The 19,143-nt window shown below is 41.4% G+C and overlaps 1 protein-coding gene across 2 annotated transcripts in view; it reads left to right on the top strand.

Annotated features, from left to right (window-relative positions):
• Positions 1–908: 908 nt before the first annotated feature.
• The window catches only part of cxxc4 (CXXC finger 4), a 28,331-nt gene continuing 10,096 nt past the window's right edge, over positions 909–19,143 (top strand). The window contains exons 1-2 of one of the 2 annotated variants that reach the window (XM_026171203.1): positions 909–1,394; positions 3,366–4,304. In XM_026171203.1, the coding sequence (XP_026026988.1) occupies positions 3,480–4,304 (825 nt within the window). In that variant the 5' untranslated portion in view covers positions 909–1,394; positions 3,366–3,479. Of the gene's footprint in view, positions 1,395–1,458; positions 1,720–3,365; positions 4,305–19,143 lie in introns of those variants that run through there. The other variant, XM_026171204.1, reaches the window with a different exon arrangement.

The raw sequence follows: 19,143 nt of genomic DNA, 5'->3' as shown, positions 1-19,143 counted from the left end.
TTTGCTACAAATTCTGGTGAATGTGATGTCATCCAACAGCAGTGTGTGACCAAGCTGGTGACCAGTATGGGGAGGAGGAGCCAGGCTGTGTACGGTTCTTCCACATGCTGCTGAGGCTCCTGCTTGTTAAATGAATAAATTGTTAAATTCCTAATATGCTTCTGTTTCTTCAGACTTCAATCATCCAATCCAATAAAATAAAACAAAAGTCGATAGCAAAATAAGCTGTTTAGTACTGGCAGAGATGATCTGGCAAGTTTGTCATGAGCGTAACCCACAAATGCATTTTCCTTACAAAAAATCAACCAAACACAAATTTCCTAATTTTTGGTGATAAGTTTATATCTTATTCACCTTCTGTTTTATTGAAACAGTAAAGACAAACATTGTGTATTGTATTTGTTTTTTCTCTATAATGCAAAGTACCGTAAAACCAAGAATGGGATTAAAAAGGTGAAGGTCCCATCATAACCTGATCGGACGGGACTGCCACACACTGGGACTCATGGTGTAAAATGTGCCAGGCAAGATCCTTTTGTCAACGGGAAGTGTGTAGGCATGGGTGGTGAGCAGGCAGGACTTACAATGTGATGAATCCTCGAGGTCTTGGTAATTATGGCGGTCGATGGACGGGGGGAGGGTTGGTGGAGGCATTTTATCTTAATCACAGCTCAGCTCCATTCAAATTAATTTGACAAGTTACCCCAACTCTTATTAAAAGACGCGTCCCCCCCCCCCCCCCTCTAAATGTGACATTATTAAAGAAGTATATTAAAAATATTTTTGTCAAAATAAAGGGGTGAAAGAGGACACCACGAGGGTTGAAGACGCAGAAATTTGCCGTAGATATTTTCTCCCTGTAGGGCGCCCTGAGCCATCCATCCCTCCCACCTCCCGAGTGTTTCTATAGTAATTTCCAGCCAATGATCAGTAGGTGTCCACATCCCTGCTTCCTCACCTCAGCACCAATCAGCCACACACAGCGACAGGAGACACGGGCTGAACTGAGACCAGGCAGACACACACAATACAGCCTCCGGATCAAGAAGAGAGGAAACACCTAACCACCTCTGCGATTTCCGCTTCCCCCTTCTCTCTCTTTTTCGTCCGACACCTTTTGGCTTATTTATGCACTTTTCAACCTCCCCCCCCCCTAGCGTGTCCAGAAAGTCGATAAAAATGATCCTTTTGTTTTGAGCGTTCTCAGCACACACACATACATACACACACACACACACACACACACAGTCTCCCTGTTCTCCTCCGGCAGCCTATGTCTGTGCGTCTTCTCGCGTCTTTGCATTATTTCCCCCCCGCGTATCCCTTCGCAGTGATGTGCCGTTACACGGTCTCCGGCTGGTAGCATCTTGGGAGCTCTTCTCAACAGGAACCTGGTAGGTGATGCTCTCTCCCTCTCTCCCTTCTTCTCTCTCTCTCGCTCTCTCTCTCTCTCAAGCTTTCCATCTCGCTCCGAGTGTTTGTCCATCCTTATTTTGGCGTCCGGTTGCATGTGTTTTACCCTCCCGTTTTGCTGTCCCGATTTGTGTCCGTGTGGCTGCCAAGTGATCCGGCCAGTGTCAGATTATTTTTATGGGGCTTTTATTCGCACTGTTACACCGCACTCCCTCTCCGGATTATCTATGCATGACCTTTGATCTGGATGTCTAGCTCAGACCAGGCTGGGTGTAATTAATGGCATCATTGTGCAGCACAGCAGAGGTACAGCTGCTGATCACCGGACGTGTTTTGTTTATTTATTTATTTACTTTTCTTTCTTCGGTCTCCCTTTCGCACTCTCCACCTTTCTCTGGTTATCTTTCTCCTCTCCCCCTCTTTCTCTCTCTGTCTCTCCAGCTTCGAGTATTGAACATTTCTGTCTCTCTAAACTTTGTTTACAGGCTGAAAATCAATGTCCGTGACTTGATTGCCTTTGGGCTGCGTATTTCGCTCCAGGGGTGAATTGATTAAGTAATAATGACCCTGAGGAGGGCTGATCATTAAGCCAAGGAGGTTTTGTTTACGGGTGGCTGGCGGTTGTTTCAGATGCCACACTGACATTGAACTTCCAGATTTGGAGACTATGGTGGAGAAAACTCGTCTTCTCACATTTGCTTTGTGAAAATTAAAAGTGTAAAGTGTACCGAGACCTCAAGAATTGCTGGAAAGAGAGAAAAAAATATATCTATATAAAACCGTATGGAACATTATTTAGATTTTATTCTCCTGATAATCTGGTGTCAGGTTAACGGGACAAATGCTTGACTCTTTGGGCATGTTTAGTAGTGGATACACTTTAGTATATTGAGGACTTTGATAATGCCACCCAGTGTGATACCTCTTGTTCTGTGTGTGCATATTTATAATTCATTCTTTTCAAGACAGCTGCTGGGTAGCACCATGGAAGTGATTTGAAATGCTTTAGTGTTCTAGCAATGGATCAGCTTTGGCAATTAAGAGAGAAAGCCCAGAAAAAGGTAATGGAAGTAGGGGAGATGTGTCTAATGGGCTTTTATCTGTGGAAACCAAATCCAGACACACTGGGGGAGAGAGAGAGTGAGAGAGGAAATGGAGCACCCGCACCCCCCACAAACACACACACACATGGACACACACATGCATGCGTCCCGTCCTGAGGCAGCTGACACTGTAGTTGGTCTGGTCCATGATCTGGTTGGAAATTCACCAGTGGCTATCACTGAGCGCTGTCACAGAGTAAATGTAATCGAGCTGGCCATGAATGAATACCACTTGCTGCTCAGGCTGGTCAGAGTCTTGTTTACAGGGATGGGCCAGCTTTGCAATTACTGTTACTACAGGCGAAAATCAAGAGATTTGAAAATGTTTAACTCTGTAAATCCTCACATCCAAGCCAGATTATTTTTAAGAACCTCCTGCAGGAATTTTGTGCACGTCTTCACATGACATGAGGCTCTCTTCTAACTTTCCCAAAATAATATGATTTTGGATAGAATATTTAAATTTTCATGTTTTTATTAAATGCACTACTGCATATCCAGATGTTTGTGTTTATTCTGTGAAGCAGCAGATTGAGTTTTCTTGAAAATAAGTAAGAAGACCCTGGCAAGAGAATCTTTTAAAATAAACATGCAAAATTTTTTCTCTCAATAATAATAATGACATGTTGGTCTGTCACAGCCATCACGTTATTGTCACTTGATGACTTTTTGTGATTATACTGTCAGAGTATAAACACTGTGCCAGAGGATTCTTCACAATATCAGCCTCTCTTTTTCAGAGAAAAGTTGAAATTGAGAAGTGGAAAGTGATCAGGATGAAAGTATTTGTCTCTTTCGTGTGTAACTGTTGTTTTCTTCTCATTTGTTTTGTTTTCTTTTTCTTTTTAGCTCTGGAGGAGACAAACCAGGATGGTAACTCGTTGTTCGTAACCAGCTTCACTTTGACGAAGGCCGCTGTAACCTCAATCTCTTCTCCTAAACACTGACTAGCGTTCCTCAGCCATGTCTAACATAAACAATGCACTTTGCATTGAAAATGGACAGAATGCAGATGTGTCTCTGCTACAAAAGGATAATCTTCAGGATGGTGGATTAAGTCAGCTTTTGGATTATAATGCAGAAATGGAAAGGTACAGGTCTTTTGCAAACTTTTATAAAACCAATGGGGCATTTCCACAGACTGCTAAGATTGCCCGCATCACGACGCCCATTTTTCCCAGTGCTAGAATTGGTATGTCCCCTTGGAACTGTGATAACGCCATGCTCTGGGGAAGGAAATCAGCGGCAATAAACCCTAATAGGACCAGCATGCATAGAAATGACTCCCAGAGGCCGGGGAAGCCTGGCGTGCCGCCAGAGACGCTGCAAATGGCAAATAATAATTTCCTCTCTACCTTATCCCCCGAACACTGCAGACCTTTAGCAGGAGAATGCATGAACAAGCTGAAATGCGGCGCTGCTGAAGCAGAGATAATGAATCTCCCAGAACGCGTTGGAACTTTTTCCGCTATTCCGGCTTTAGGGGGCATCTCATTACCTCCCGGGGTCATCGTCATGACAGCCCTTCACTCCCCCGCAGCCTCAGCAGCCGTTACAGACAGTGCGTTTCAAATTGCCAATCTGGCAGACTGCCCACAGAATAATTCCTCAGCATCCAGTGGAAACCCAGCAAAGAAGAAAAGGAAAAGGTGTGGGGTCTGTGCACCCTGCAGGCGGCTAATCAACTGTGGTGTCTGCAGCAGTTGTCGGAACCGCAAAACGGGCCACCAGATCTGCAAATTTAGGAAATGTGAGGAGCTGAAAAAGAAGCCAGGCTCATCGCTGGAGGTGAGAACCGGGGCTCTGCTTCCCCTTCTTTTGTTATTATCCCCTTGCACTCCAAAGCATTAACCTTTTCATCCAGTCACGTTCTAAGCCCTTGAAAATTGTTTCCATGCCCACCCATGCCTGAACATCCCCCCGGTTTCTCAAATCTGCCTACCCGCCTAGCCTAATTGGCAGTAATTAGGGATGTTTGTGCGGAGCGCAAGCTGAGCTTGGCTCAGACACCCCTAATTGCTGCCAGTCAGGCTGGGGCTGGAACGCATCCGAACAACCCCGAGCTTGGCTCAGCTCCAAGCAGGGCTGGGAAATGGTTTTCAGCAGAGAGCCATCTCTCTCTGCACCCGGTCATTTTAACCAATTATGGAAACCGTCTCTGGATGGGGAGAATCAATATCTCACAAAGCCTCAGCCTCCGACCACCAAGAGATGGCGAGAGTGATGGCAGAGCTGCTGATGGCGTTTCTCAAAACATCCCCCAAGTTTTATTTGGGGAGGGGAATAAAGCACCCAGACGGATCCCTTCACACTTATCCTGTATGAATTGATTGTGCATATCACAGTGGGGTGGAGATAAAGTCATTTTACATTATATGTACGCCATTATGGGCAATTATGCATCAGTCTGGGGCATGATGCATAAAAAAATAATAATAATCTGGTCCACTTAGGAAAGGGAAAAACATATTAGGAATCGGCTTAACTGAGAGCTAGCAAGAGGCTTCATTAGGACACAGGGCTGAATTGTTTTTAAAGATTTGTTTTAATTGATCTATTTACCTGCTGACATTTGATTATCAGGTGCAAAGGCGGAATACGAATGTTGAGTTGCAAATATGGTTCTGATTATCCTGAGGTTATGACTTAACATGCGCCTGGATGAGTTTCCACCAAATGCAGCCCGAGTGCCAGATAATTTGTTCTCTAATCAGGAGATTACACAGGGAGGATAACAAGGTTAATTCTGAAATATTACCTAATCTTTGAGGAAAAACACCATATATGGATGTATGCTTTGCTAAATCTGAAGTCAAGTCAAGACATCCGTTTGTCTGATTCTTGTTTGGTTCTCACACGTGTTCAGTAATACAATGTTGACTCCACCAATGCCCAAGTCTGTGATGTAACGTTTTGTTATTTATCATAAATGTCACTTTTGTTTGCCACATAGAGATTTTCCATCAATTCAGTCACAGCCTGGCAACATTAGCACCTTGTAATCAATTTCTCCAGTCCAGAACCTCCAAAGCTTTGCTTCTTGGTCAACGACACAGTAATCTACATGTCTGTTTTACTCAACTTAATCCCTTAAAATGATCAGCTGTTACACGCAAGCTCTGAAGGCACACCATCAAAGTTTATTGTTTAAATTCTGCATTATTTCAGAAGTTATAAATTTATTGCATGGCATGTGTACGAAGTGCATGTTTGTGCATTCACCCTTTCTCAGGGTGAACGAATCTCTCAGTGAAGTGGGAGGATTTCAACCTTTTTGGAAGAGAAATCAAGATTTCAATAAATAAATAAATACATCCATAACAATAGTGGGTGTCTATGAACTGAGATGGTTTGCTCTCAGGCAAGTAGAAATAATGTCACAGTGGGGATAAAGACAATGATTTTAAAGGACAGACATTACAAATATAAAAAGCGACTGTTTAGCAAAGAGACTTTCGAGGCTTGCATTTTAAATATTTTTAAATGTTTGGTGGCGTCATGCAGAATCAAATGTGTCAGGTTTGGATGTTTCTCTTAAAACATGCTGAAGCTTAGATTTAGAAAACAGTAGTGGGATCATACTGCACGCATGACTTGTCATACAGTGTACAAGACTCTGCTATTAAGGGGCAAAAAAATTAAGGTTTAAGAGTTTAATTAAATGGGCCATTAAGGAGGTTATTGAGTATGAGCTGGATGTGGATATTGCCGAGGTGTCAGTCTGAAGCTCATCGGATGCTGACTCTATAGATGATGTACTAACAGGTGTTCCAAACAGGTGTCCAGGAAGCTGGGCCCGAGCTCATAATCCATGGGTAGCATCACTTTTTGGAAAACATCCATTTGCAAAGAAGGTTAGAATTACCGAGGGTGTGAAGCCCCCCAAACAAATCCTAACTTGGATTTAAAAGCTTTTTCTCTTAGTTCAGTAATTCCTAGTATGGACTTCTCCAGCGCTAATTGTTATTTTTGACTCTGGAACTGTAATTACAGGTGCGCCTTCTGCAGTGTAAATGGGCTTGCATTTAAAGGCATCTCAGAGGTGTGAAGTTGTGCAGTTTTATGTACGTTGGCACTGAGTGGGTGTCTTTTCGCCTTGTTGACGACGCTCGGGGTTCGTTGGGATTTTATTAAAAAGTGTGAGGAGTCAAATGGTGCACGCAATATGCGCAGCATCACATGTTGTAACACGTAGTTGCACTCTGCGTGTCACCTTTTCTTCTTCTTCCTCTTTTTCTCTCGCACACACAAGATGTACGCAAACACACACGCACACACAATCTAGCATCTAACTACGCAGTCACAAACGCACACACTGAACATGAGCCAAGTCTACCTTTTGCCTTGGAAGAGACGATAAGCTACTGGCAGCCAGTTAGATTTGGCTGTCAGTGTTTTCCACATGGGAATCACCCTGAACTAATTATATCTTAAGCAGCGGTGGAAATGCAAATCAGAATTTTACTCACACCCCTGAAATCGGAGAGCCAATTTAATCTAATACCCCCTTTAATTTAGCGCGCTAATGCAAGGCCCTAGAGAATTGCCCTCTGTCACCGCTGTGCTGTTCTGCAGCAGATTCTGCTCTCTGTCTGCTCCGTCTCTGTGCTGCTCTCAGGCTCCAGGATGGATTAGTCTGGCAGAGGAATCTCATCTAACCTAACATTTCCTGAGCAGTTACCTTTGCATAGCTTTAGCTCAGATGGCTCAGAGGTCCTTCATTAACTTTCAAATGCTATACTTGTATGAGGGTAAGCTGCATCTTCACCTCTGTTTACCTCACCTGTCTGCCTCACTCCAGCTCTTATTTCTGCATAGTCTTATTTTAAATTTCTTAATGTTTGCCAGTGAAGATACAGTACAAACTGTGCTGCACCGAACAAAACAATTAAAGTACGTAAAAATGTATACGTATGTATCAATTTCACTCTTTGTAGTTATGCTTACTCCCCACCCCCCCAAATACAGCGTTTGGCCTTGTGGTGAACATAGCCTCATCTTTCTGCTAATAGTTCTCAAAATTACCATTATGTTACCAGGATGCTGCTATGACTCACCTGCTTAGACTGTCAACCCAAACCAAAGGTGCTGCAGAGGCGCGGGTGTCAAATAAAGGCCAAAATCACATCTTATATTACTTACTACTAGAATATTATGTTTACACATATGTTGTGTATATTTTGGTGTTTTCTGTTTGCTTTCCATTTATTTTAACCCTTCGGGTTTATGTCAGAGCACTGAGCCCATGTTTGAGAAATATTATCTCTAAGGTGGCGTACAACAAGTGGTTCAAAGATCTAAATACATTCAGTTTATTGGGAATCGTTGGTGCTTCTGTTCATGATCATGTGGATGTTCATAAACAATTCTGCGTGTGAACTGAATGTGTCTCAGAAAAGCTTTAAAACATTTATTTTTCTGAGAAATCTTTGGACTCTGTCCTTACACTTTATAATTTATCAGTTCAGTTGTCATAGATTTTATTATACATAGCATGGCACTAGACGGTGAAGCAATCCAGGCTGAATCCTGACCATCCTGACCAGTTCCTGCGAGATATTCTAGCTATGCTACAAATTCAGCTGTTGAATTTTACATAATTGTTGACACTGCATTTATAATGTATGTTTTTTTCCCGATGACTCTCACTATTAAAGACTGTAAATCGGTGATTTAATGCCTACCATGCCTTCTGCAAATATATAATTCAACAGAAACTTCCTTTTAATTCCAAATGGAAGTTCAGCTTCAGCAGGAAGTATACCGGCAGGAACAATTTTACTTAAAGAGTGCTTCTGTAGGTTTTGTTTTTTATATTAATAAAATAGTAATGACAAAGAAATCTACTTGAAATAACATCCTGAGAGGCTGCTATTTTAATAGCAACATAACACTGGAGAAAAAAAAAGCAGGAAAGGACAAAGCCAAGTCCCGCTGAACAGATTCCTCTTTCAATTAACAAATGTCAAAGGGCAGCATCAAGTCATGTGCAGGAAAACAGCATCCCAGCGTACAGAGATGTTCGCTCGCTCGCTCCCTCGCTCCCTCCCTCCTTCTGTTCTTTGTGCTGTGTTGATACGACTACATGAAATGGGTGAGATGAAAAGGTGGCATGGCTGCCTGGAAACCTTTACTATTGTGATAAAAGACAAGGCCCGAAATGGTAGGAAGCAGGACCTTGAGTAAAATAGCTTGGATTCAGCCCCTTAATGAGAGTGCGGGAGCCAAATAAGCAACGGTAGCCAGGTCTAATTTGTTTTAGGTGTCCTCAGAATAGATAAGGACAAATCTGTGGCCTTCACCCCCCTCCCACCAACCTTTGCCTCCCTGGAGATAACACCGAGTGCTTCCAGTCAATCTCCATGGGCAAAGGAAAGGAGGGAATGAAATTTAAAAAAAAAAAAAAAGCATAGAAAGAAAAAGCCCGAGGGACGCGCAGCCTTTAGATCTGCAGATCTCTAACTTACTGGATTTATTCAAGCTTTAAAACTGCAGATTAATTTGGTCGCAGAGGTCTAAGGGGGGGGGGGTGCGAAAGAAAAAAAAGGGAAGGAAAAATGAGACCGTACGCTGCTGCGCATCTCCACCTAAAGGGCAACAGTAAGCTCCTGTCAAGACAATGGGATTTTGCCATCTGAACCACAACGCAGACCGCTTAATTATACACATCTTTCCTGCAAGGTACCCTCAGCTACTTAAGAGCCCGGGCCCCTTTAGTCATTGTCATGCCCTTTTTCCCCAAGATTGGTTGTGCCATGTGGCTTTTCTGTCAGCTTCCATTTGCAGAGAGTAGCTGTCCTCCTCAGGTCTTCGCTGCGCGCGGAAAGGCACAACCGCACAAGACTGTTAAAGAATTCATCGCCGCTGCCACTGTCACCAATTAAGGCCAAAGCGTAATTGGAGGCGTCCGGACGATGCCCTTACATTATGTGGTCTGTCGCCTCCTCTGCCCCTGCTTGATTTAACATCCCTAGTTCGGCGGTAAAAGAGAAGTCGTTGTCATTGTCTTTATTATAGTGAGAGGAGAGCGAGAGAAAGAGAGAGAGAGAGGGAGACGAGGATGGGGGTAAAACAGCGGCTCAGCAGAGGGTGGACAGCGTGAAAGAGCAGGTGCTGGAGGACGTTAATGTGTGGCACTTTAAATTTTAAACAGATGAGAATACATTATTGATGATGACTCTAGCTGAGAAGTTAAAAGGTATCTCGTCATTACTGAGAGCGTGTACCAAAAAGTGTGAGAGAAAAAGTCTTCAGTAATTGCATCAGGGGACTTCACTGAGCAGAGAGCAACAACGTGTTATTATGATGCCGTGTTCTTGACTTTTTTCTTTTTTTTTTTTGCATAATGCCCTGATTCAGTGGATAAAATGAACGATTAGACATGCTGTTCCTCTGTTCCAGTGAGCTATTCCTCAATACCTATAACCAGCTTCTTTGTGGTTATATCAAACATGTAATAGGTAGCTGTATTATTACATTGTCCTTATAAGGAGAGTGAACTACACAGGAAAATGATCATTTGTGGACTGGAACAGAAGTTCTAACTTAGTGGCTACCTTCTGACAAAAAACAAACCTCACCACATTTAATCACTTTAATCACTCGCCTATACTCTTCATTTTATTTCATTCATTAAACATTTCAGTCGTAGTGCAGTTCTGGCCAATGTCACGGTTTCATACTGACTTTGACCTTTTTGTCATTTAAATCCAAATTAAGCACCTTGAAATAAATCTAAGTCAAAGCTAGCAATTTAAACAATTGAGGATGTGTGCAGAAGGAATAAAGATCTAATATTTCTGCAAAAAAAAGTCTTTATGACTTTTATGACCAAAGACCTTCTTGCAGCAGAGTAGCCTAAACCTGTCCCTTCACTTTTTTTTCTTTTTTTTTGAGGCTGAAAGAGCTGCAGCACTGACAAGTTGAAAGGTTGATTCAATCCGCTGTTATCCACTGTGACTTTACAGACATATATAAAATGATGGCAAGGACATAGGTGATGATGGTAGCCTGTGACATTGTAAAATTATGTGGCACCGCCACAATAAAAAAAAGCCAGTGGAGCTTTGCTTGAATCAGATGAAGGACTCATTCAGGAGATTTCAGTGTGAGATGTCTAGCATGTCGCATTGATCACGGTTACTTTCTTCTTATAACCAGCTTCATATAAAATCTCATTCTTTTTCAGAAAGAGGCATCATGCTGTATTTTAAGTGTACAATTTTGTGTGGTGCTGATCAGTCAGATATGCTAGTAAAAGTTGTGTGTGTAAAAAAGTAGTGTTGAGATACAGGTTAACTGTGTTTTGGCTCAAACCCAATCAGCATAGTCAGATATAACATGCACAAGAGTAGGCCTGAAGCATAAAAGCACTCTTTGAGTTGCATTAATCATCATCACATGACCCGTTACCTGTCTTTTGTTGACACAGAAAGTCTGCAGAATAAATGAGGAACTTGTTCAGTCCTGTGGGTGCAGGATGCACGAGTAAGTATCGCAGACACGCCATGTAACTGTCGTGTATGAGAAGAAGTGTGCTGTAACAAAGAGGTGTTAAAGTTTATATGTAGTTGGCACAGTTGCACAAAGCTCCAGAAAACCAGACGCTTTCAAGAATTTTGTGTCAGAATTTGTATGAAAATGTATTATAGAGGAAAACAGCATTGAGTTTCCATAAATCTCAAACTTTATTCATAACTGAATATACTGTTACACAGTTTTCACTAACTGAGACTCAGGCTTGTAAGCTTACCTTGTATGTGTCCCTGTATCTAGTGGCTATCGCTAAACATCAGCTATGATAAAATTGTTATTTAATACTTTAATATAAAGTGACAATAACACAGACATGAGCCCTATGGCTGTCCACTTTGTTTGGGTTTCATAGAACATGTCAGTGAATCAGCTCTGTTCACATCCTAAACCTTTAACCATTTCATCTCTTCCCTGTGATCCGTTCATCATCCCTCTGAATACGCTGCACTGTCATTCCAAATACAACGTTCCTTCATTTCCTCAGGATAGAGTAGACAATTTAAATACTAAAGCTATTGACCACGTTACCCTGGTACAAAAACTAAAGACAAGCGACCGTGTAGGAAAAATGACTCCTCAATGGCCTGATCCATGCAAAATAAACTGCCATCTTTAAACCAGTAAATGGCTTGGTTCTATCATCTGTCCAGCATGGCTAACACATGGTAGATCAAACATTTTGACTTTCCTGGCATCAAAGGCATAAGACACTAAGAGGCAGCCTTTATTAATTACCACCGTGGCTTTGGTTGCCATCCTGATATCAAGGGGTTTTTGTTTGTAGGCCAGTGAATGAAGATCCTGCAAAGAATTATTTCATCTGGAGTACAGATGCTTTCTGTGTAAACAGACAAGAAGGAAAGTGATATGAATTCACTTAAATGTCGTCTAAGGAGCCTGGAAACAAAAGCATCCGGACTTCTTTTAGTTGCTTGAGGACGTTTCATCCGAGAAGCTTCTTCAGTTCTAGGGTCAAATGGTGGAGAGTCCCAGCTTTAAGCCTGTGGGAGTGTCCCCCCAAGAGGGACAATGGACCCCCTAATGATCCTCTACACGAGCCAAGGTGTGAAAATGAGTGTAGGTAACAATCAGCCAAGGTTTCGGGTGAGCTCACTGTGAAACCTAACCCCAACCTATCATGTCCTGAGGTCAGATGGCCCAGGATGTGAGTGGGCATTAAGGCGTCTTTATATGTCAAACAAATCATATAAGAAATTTCTTAAAGGATCTCTTCTACAATGCCCATCTCATTTGGCCTATACTTCCAGAAATGGAAGCACTACTACTACGGATGTGACCAGAACTGAAACTGCATGGTATTTACCTTTTAGTACCAAAATTCTAATGCAGCAAAAGCACACGAAACACAACAGAAGTGTTTCTGAGGAGACACTAATATGACAGAAACACGATTCATACGATATTGTATATAAAAATTTGGTATTAGCCGTTTATTGTTAGCTTGAAACTTCGTAGATGGTCCATCGCCTTACTGTATCCACATAAAATACTTCCCTTGTCTTGTGTGAGTTATATATTTATTTAATTTGTTTTTATGTGAGATTTTGTGGCATTTTAAAAAAAAAACGTTTTGTTTTATTTATCTTCTGCTGTGCTTTGTGTGTGTTTAAAGCATTTTTTCTAGTTGCTAGTGTTTTATTAAGTTGCAGTGCATTTGCCACCGTACAGCTAAATTAGCTATGTTCCATAGGCTAAAATATTTCCAATGGCTAACATTATTTAAATGCTAACGCTAACATGGAAGTGCCTTGAACCCGCATTTCTATATGAAGGCCACCAGATGGAAATAGTTGTGGTTGCAAACCAGATTTCTGGTGCTTTCCCGAGTTTTTGGGCTCAGTTACTCGTTTTGGTGTAAACGTTCACCTCAAAGGCTTCCAGTGGTGGCACACAAAAACACTGAGTGGCAGTAAATACGTCCAACTTTTACACTTTCTGTGATTATTCAAATTGGGTATCAAGAATGTCGTAACTCTAACGAGTTACTAAATTTCTGGTATCATAACATATCCAGCTACTGCTACCTTTTCATGCTCTGCGGCGCCTTTTATTTATAACAGTGTTATTTAATTAACACTGTTAGATTAAAAAAATTTATACGTCAAAAAAATTTATGACGTATAAATTTTTTATGTAAACATTTATGACGTATACAAAACTTAAACCGCATCCAAAAATATGAAGTATTTGAGTTTAATTGTAAGTGGGGGGTTTTGAGACACATTCACATTTTGGTTTGCTGAGTTTGTCTTTTATGATTTCTCTACCGAAAACACAAACCTGAGAATGTCCAGGTTATACAAGTATAGCTGTATGGCTTAAAGCATAAGGATCCAGGATGTTAAAAAAAAAAAAAGCAATGCAGCTGGACAGATGCACTAAAGTGTTTATGCGTATAAGTTAAAAGGCATCAAATGACAGATGGCCTTGTGCCATTCATCCGAGAAAAACTGACGTGAAAGTGAATTTGTGAGTGACAACTTGTGATGGGAGAAATCGGTCAATGTGGTTTAAGCATCTCAGTTTCTGCAAGTCAAATCCGCGCATGCTGCCACCTCCTCTATTGTGGCTCTGCTCTCAGATTATGAATATTTCATGCCGAGCATCTGACACCGTGCCCAGAAAGATATTTCAAGTTTTTTTCCTTGTCAGAAACCCTGGGGTTAGAGAGTGTCACAGAGGTGTGAAGTCAGTTTCTAGTCCCCAGGCAAAGGATAGGATTTATGATGCACTTGCTGATGACATCAGGTGGATATTTTTTTTTACCGCTGAGCCCCTTTGTCCTCCATGACTGATAAACCATTGAGCTGTTGACGGTTTTGTGTCACTCCTTAAAAGATCTGTCTGTGGCGTGGTGTTGAGTAGAGAAATGAGTGCAAGCTGCATTTTGACAAACTGTGACCAGTTGCACCGTCTGATCAGCACGGAGCTGGGATGACTAAGCCGGTGGGAGTGTGCTTGGATTAGCCCTGACTTATTACCTGCCCACTAATGATATCTGCCTTGTTTTTATCTTTGTCAACTTTCACAAATCCAGTTTTAACTAAAGCTTCCTTATATAATTCCTCATTTTAGTTTGCTTCAGGTGGAATATTAGTCATTGGACTCTTAACTAGATGACTTTAATCCTCAGAAGGGAGGTTTTCTCCACATGCAGAGACCATCAAACTTTTATTGTATGTGTGTCTCAGCTAAATTCAATTAAACCAAATTAAGTCTTCTTATACATGCAGCCTCGCTGTTTTTTTTTCAGCAGTATATATAAATGCAGCAGTGCAGCGGTTTCCAACCTTTGTGGCGTGTGACTTCTTAAGTTGGAATTATGCGCGCCCACGCAGAGAATCCTGTGATGGGTATGGCTCAACTCCCAAATCTCAAGCATGCATTGTGCAAACCTGTGCATTAAGGATTGGATTGGTTCTTTCAGCTGTAATGAGGAGGAAGGTTTTAAACAAATGTAAATGTCCTGCATACAGTTATGTAGAGGGAACAACCACAGAAATGCAACCCCTTTGTCTGTGGTTGGTTGAACGCGCCAAACCGAAGCTTGTTTTCTGCTTTCTAGCTTTTTCACAAGCAATAACGTGACTGAATGGAGAAGAAGTACATCGCTGGGTTTGCTTCTTACCACTGTTCCCTGGTTTTTTTGTAATAGCAGGCCTTCATGCGTGCTATGATCACCATTTGAAATTATCTTACCTTGTCTTGTTTTTTTTCCTCATTCACTTTTGTTTGGAGGAAGCACGAATCAAAGCCGTTCCAAAGCTCTGCTGTCACAGTTCTTTAATCTGAAAAAATTTCAAACTAATACACACATTTTTGTGGCTGTTGTTGTTGTTGTCGTCTGGATATTTCTAATGCAGATCAGTTCGCACTAATGTCAACCTGAAATTTTCCACAGACAAAGCAAAAGGAACTTTCTTTACTATTCACTTCAAATCCTTTGATCACCTCTTGTTGGTTTTTGGACACATTTTAAAATAACAGTAACTTTTCATGTGTTGACTTTTTTGACGCTGTACTAGTTACGTTCGCTCGGTGCCAACATCTTGCTTAAAAATGTGTAAAAAGAAAAAGCAAAAAAAGGCATGAGCAGCACATTACAAGTATAAGCAGTACATTTTACTTACGACAACTGATTATTAAAAAAAAAATCTGATTTACTGAAGTGAAATGTATTTTTACTTGCTGAATTTGATGAACAGATTGATTTGACTCCCAGTTACCTGAGCAAAATTAAAGATTCATCTTCAGCTGTCTGTATTTTCTAATCCTAACCTAAATATTATGTTGATTTGCTGTAAATATGCAGAGCTCTGCGTATGGACCTTCTAAGTTTAAGGGCTCCCACACAGATGCTGTGAAATCTGCTCAAAACAAGAAGGCCTGCTCCTACTTTGCATTTCAATTTAACATTTCAGAGAACTGGCAGCATGTTGCCTCGCTTAGCCCTCGCTTCGTTACACCCACATGGCTTCTCGTCGTGCTAGCTGACGTCTTTCGCTGTTCAAAGGGCTGCAACTTGGCTGAGAAATTGGGGATTTCCATACCAGATCCCTCAGGTATCTGCACACTCAAAACGCGTGTCCTGTTCATCTTCTCCTCCTCCCCCGCTCCCATCCTTCAGCGCCTGCCCTTCTCGCTTCTCACACTGCCCTGATTTCCTGTCTTGGAGCTCAATTGACCTCTCCGCTGCATCTCTTTGTTTTGTTTTCCTGAAATCTCAGCAGCACCTGAAAGCCTGTTCACTGTCTCATATATAGGGGTATGCTCACAGACAGGAGTTAGCTTTGTTGGAGCCCTGTATGAAATTGGCTTACTTGGGCGAGGGTGCTAAGGTAAAGCTAATTGAAATGGAAGCTAGCATACATAGCTGCGGGAAGTTGATCCTGGCTACGGATGCAGCCTCTGACCTTAAGGTGAGCCCTCGTTTTTTGCGCGGAGTTTTTCTCAGAGGGCTGGCTTAGCCTCCGTCTGTGTGGGCATGGATTTTCAATGCACGATGAAGGGAAGAGGCACAGCATCTGAGAAATATTTCAGCAGCATAAAGTTGCTCCCGTTTTGCCCTAGATATCTCTCACACAGCATGAGTCCATTGTGTGTGATGTATTCTGTGATGTAGCGTGAGACGTTTTAGCAATGGAACAGGTGCTACTGGACAACGTCAGAATACCAAACCTAAATTTTTGGCTTGAAGGCTGAGTTTTTGCCCGTCTTCCTTATTCTGCATATTCTACGATGCTGACGTCTGAATGAAGAAAATACTGAACTAGCACAAGCTAGCACTTATTGAAGAATTGAAATGAAAAAGTATGGATATATCTAACCATCATTTAAAGTAACAGATCTGATCAGAGAAACTTTATTAATCCCAGAGGGAAATTAAGTTGTCATAGCCACATATACACAACAGACAACAAAGCAACTGTATAAAACGAAGAGATAAATGCATAAACATAAAAAGACACAAGTATTAACACCAGTGTTTCTGAAATATTAACAGGTATAAGGTGCTGGTAGGTGTGCAAATATATGTCGTACAGTGTGGTGTGTTTAGTCCGGTTCAGTACGTGTCGGCCTGATCTAATCAGATTAAGTAAAGAGTCTGAGTCTGTGTTGTTCCTTCAGAGATCGAGGTTGAAAGAATCTGGTGCTGAAACTGCTCTGTCTCCATCCATCTATATTCTTCACTCCTTACCATGCTGTTTTATCCTATCCTTCTTGATATGCCTGTAGGGATGGGGCCCATCCCAGCTGAAATTAGGTAAGATGTGTGTTACACACTGGGCAGGTCACCAGCAGAGCTACCACAAAGACAACTATTCTCTCATCACATCTACACCAATTTAGAATCACCAGTTAATGTGGCCTGCCTGTCTTTGGACTGTAAGAAGATTCAAACCAGCATAAACGATAAACATTGCCTCTTGGTTTGAAAAGTGAGACCAAAGCAGAGGTTCCTTAAATCTGCATTCATTTTAAAGGCCATCAGATGGCGATAGCTGTGGTTGCAAAGGCTTCCAGTTTATACAAGTTTGTTGGAAAAAAATTTTTCTGACATGACCTCTGTAAATGCTTTCCTGTTATGGGCTCACCTATTTCAGGTCAAACTATATAAAACATTAGGTTTATTTGGTAAATTTTGGTTATAAGTCTCAGAAAGATCATGATTAATTGATTGAGTGATAATACTATATTCATCAGGAGGGAAATTGGGTTAATGCTGCCCAATTTCCCTCGGGAAAGTGTTAGGGTTAGACATATCTAGCATATGTTCACTGTCTACGAACTTGCGATTGACAAGTCAGTACACAAAAAGCCAAGATGGTGATGGTGAAAATACTTTTCTCAAGGCTTCAAACCAGAACTTCACAAAAAAGTGTGTGACATCACGACATCTACATCCATCTTTTTTACTATCAAATCCAAACTCTTCTTTATGTGAAGAACATTGCTAACTACTGGGCCACTGTGCATTTACACAAAACTGATTCACCAATTTTTTCACCAAATTTATCATCAAGTATGAAATCTTGATATCGTGCAGAAATGGGATCAGGATATGTGTTTGAGCATCAAGCCATCAAATAAAGTTCTTGAGAGTGATGTAAATTTTTCACTGTTCTTCAAAGCTCACGCCCAACACCACCAAGCACGCTGCTCTCAAATGATTATGCCTGGTTGGGGCATGCTAGCTTTACATGGTTACATCAGCACTGGGCCCCATTTTGATTCATTGCTTTGTTGATGCCATGCAACACTTTCATGACTGTATCAGCATCTAATTTCAACACACTTTTCATGTTTTAATGGTCTGAACTCTTTTTATTGTTTAATAGTCGTCATCAAATAACTTCTAAGTGCATTACTACCAGAAATATCTTAATTCCTCGTAGCATGGATTCAACAAGAAATAATTGCATCGCAGTTGCTGCAGATTTGTTGGCTGTACATCCATGATCCAAATCTGCTGTTCCACCAAATCACAAAGGTGCTCTGTTGGATTGAGATCCAACAGAGGTGACTGTGGAGGTCATTTGAGTAAAGTGAACCTATTGTCATGTTCAAGAAACTAGTTTGTGATCATTTGAGCTTCTTGACACAGCGCGTTGAAAACAGCCATTAGAAGATGGGTACACTCTGGTCTTAAGGGGTGCAGATTCAGACCCTATCATCCATATTTTTGCACAGGAGTGACCCCAGGTGTGCTCTTTTTTTAAGTTTTGATGGGTTGTGCGTTCATAAATGCTCTTCTGCATACCTCAGCTGTAACAAATAGCTATTTGAGTTACCAGTGGCTTCAGCTTGAAGCAGTCTGGCCATTCACCTGTGTGTTCTGGCATCAACAAGGTATTTTCAGTCTGAGAACTGCCGTTCACTGGATATTTTCTCTTGATTGGCCCATTTTCTGTAACCCTTTGAAATGTTTGTATGGAAAAATCCCTGAAGATCAGCAGATTCTGAAATATTCACACCAGCCCATCTGGCCCAAACAGCCGTACCACATTTCTTCATCTTGTTGCTCAGTTTGACCTTCAGAAAGTCATCTTGACCATGTCAACATGGCTAAATGCACTGAGTTGCTGCCATGTGATTGGCTAACTATATATTTGTGTTAATGAGCAGCTGAACAGGTGTACCTAATGAAGTGGTCATTGAGCGTGAACACTAACAGATAGCTATATACTGCTCAAAATAATGAAAAAAACTTAAATCAAACATTGGATTGTGACAAATATTGAAAATATTTGTCGATATATGAGGACAAAATGACGGAAAAGCAGTCACTGGAAACAAGAATCGTCAAACAGTTCAGTTTTTTTAAATAGCACAACCACTATTTGAATATTTAAAAATGCCACCAATCCGCAGTTTTTGACACTGAAGTTTTCGTACTGCGTCTCGTGTGATTTTAGAGATACGTCTACTCACAAGGTGTAGCATGAGAAGCTCGTGAGCAGAGCAGCAGAAGCACATCCAGCCACTCTCTTAAGGCTAGGGAGAGATTGACGTTTTGGTAAATATTGAAATTCAACACTTCCCATCTGTTGTTTTGCCATTGATTGGCAGG

This window comes from Astatotilapia calliptera, chromosome 6 (assembly GCF_900246225.1).
Source record: "Astatotilapia calliptera chromosome 6, fAstCal1.2, whole genome shotgun sequence".
Classification (NCBI taxonomy): domain Eukaryota; kingdom Metazoa; phylum Chordata; class Actinopteri; order Cichliformes; family Cichlidae; genus Astatotilapia; species Astatotilapia calliptera.
The sequence above is the reverse complement of the archived record's forward strand: the minus strand, read 5'-3'. Positions and strand labels throughout refer to the sequence as shown.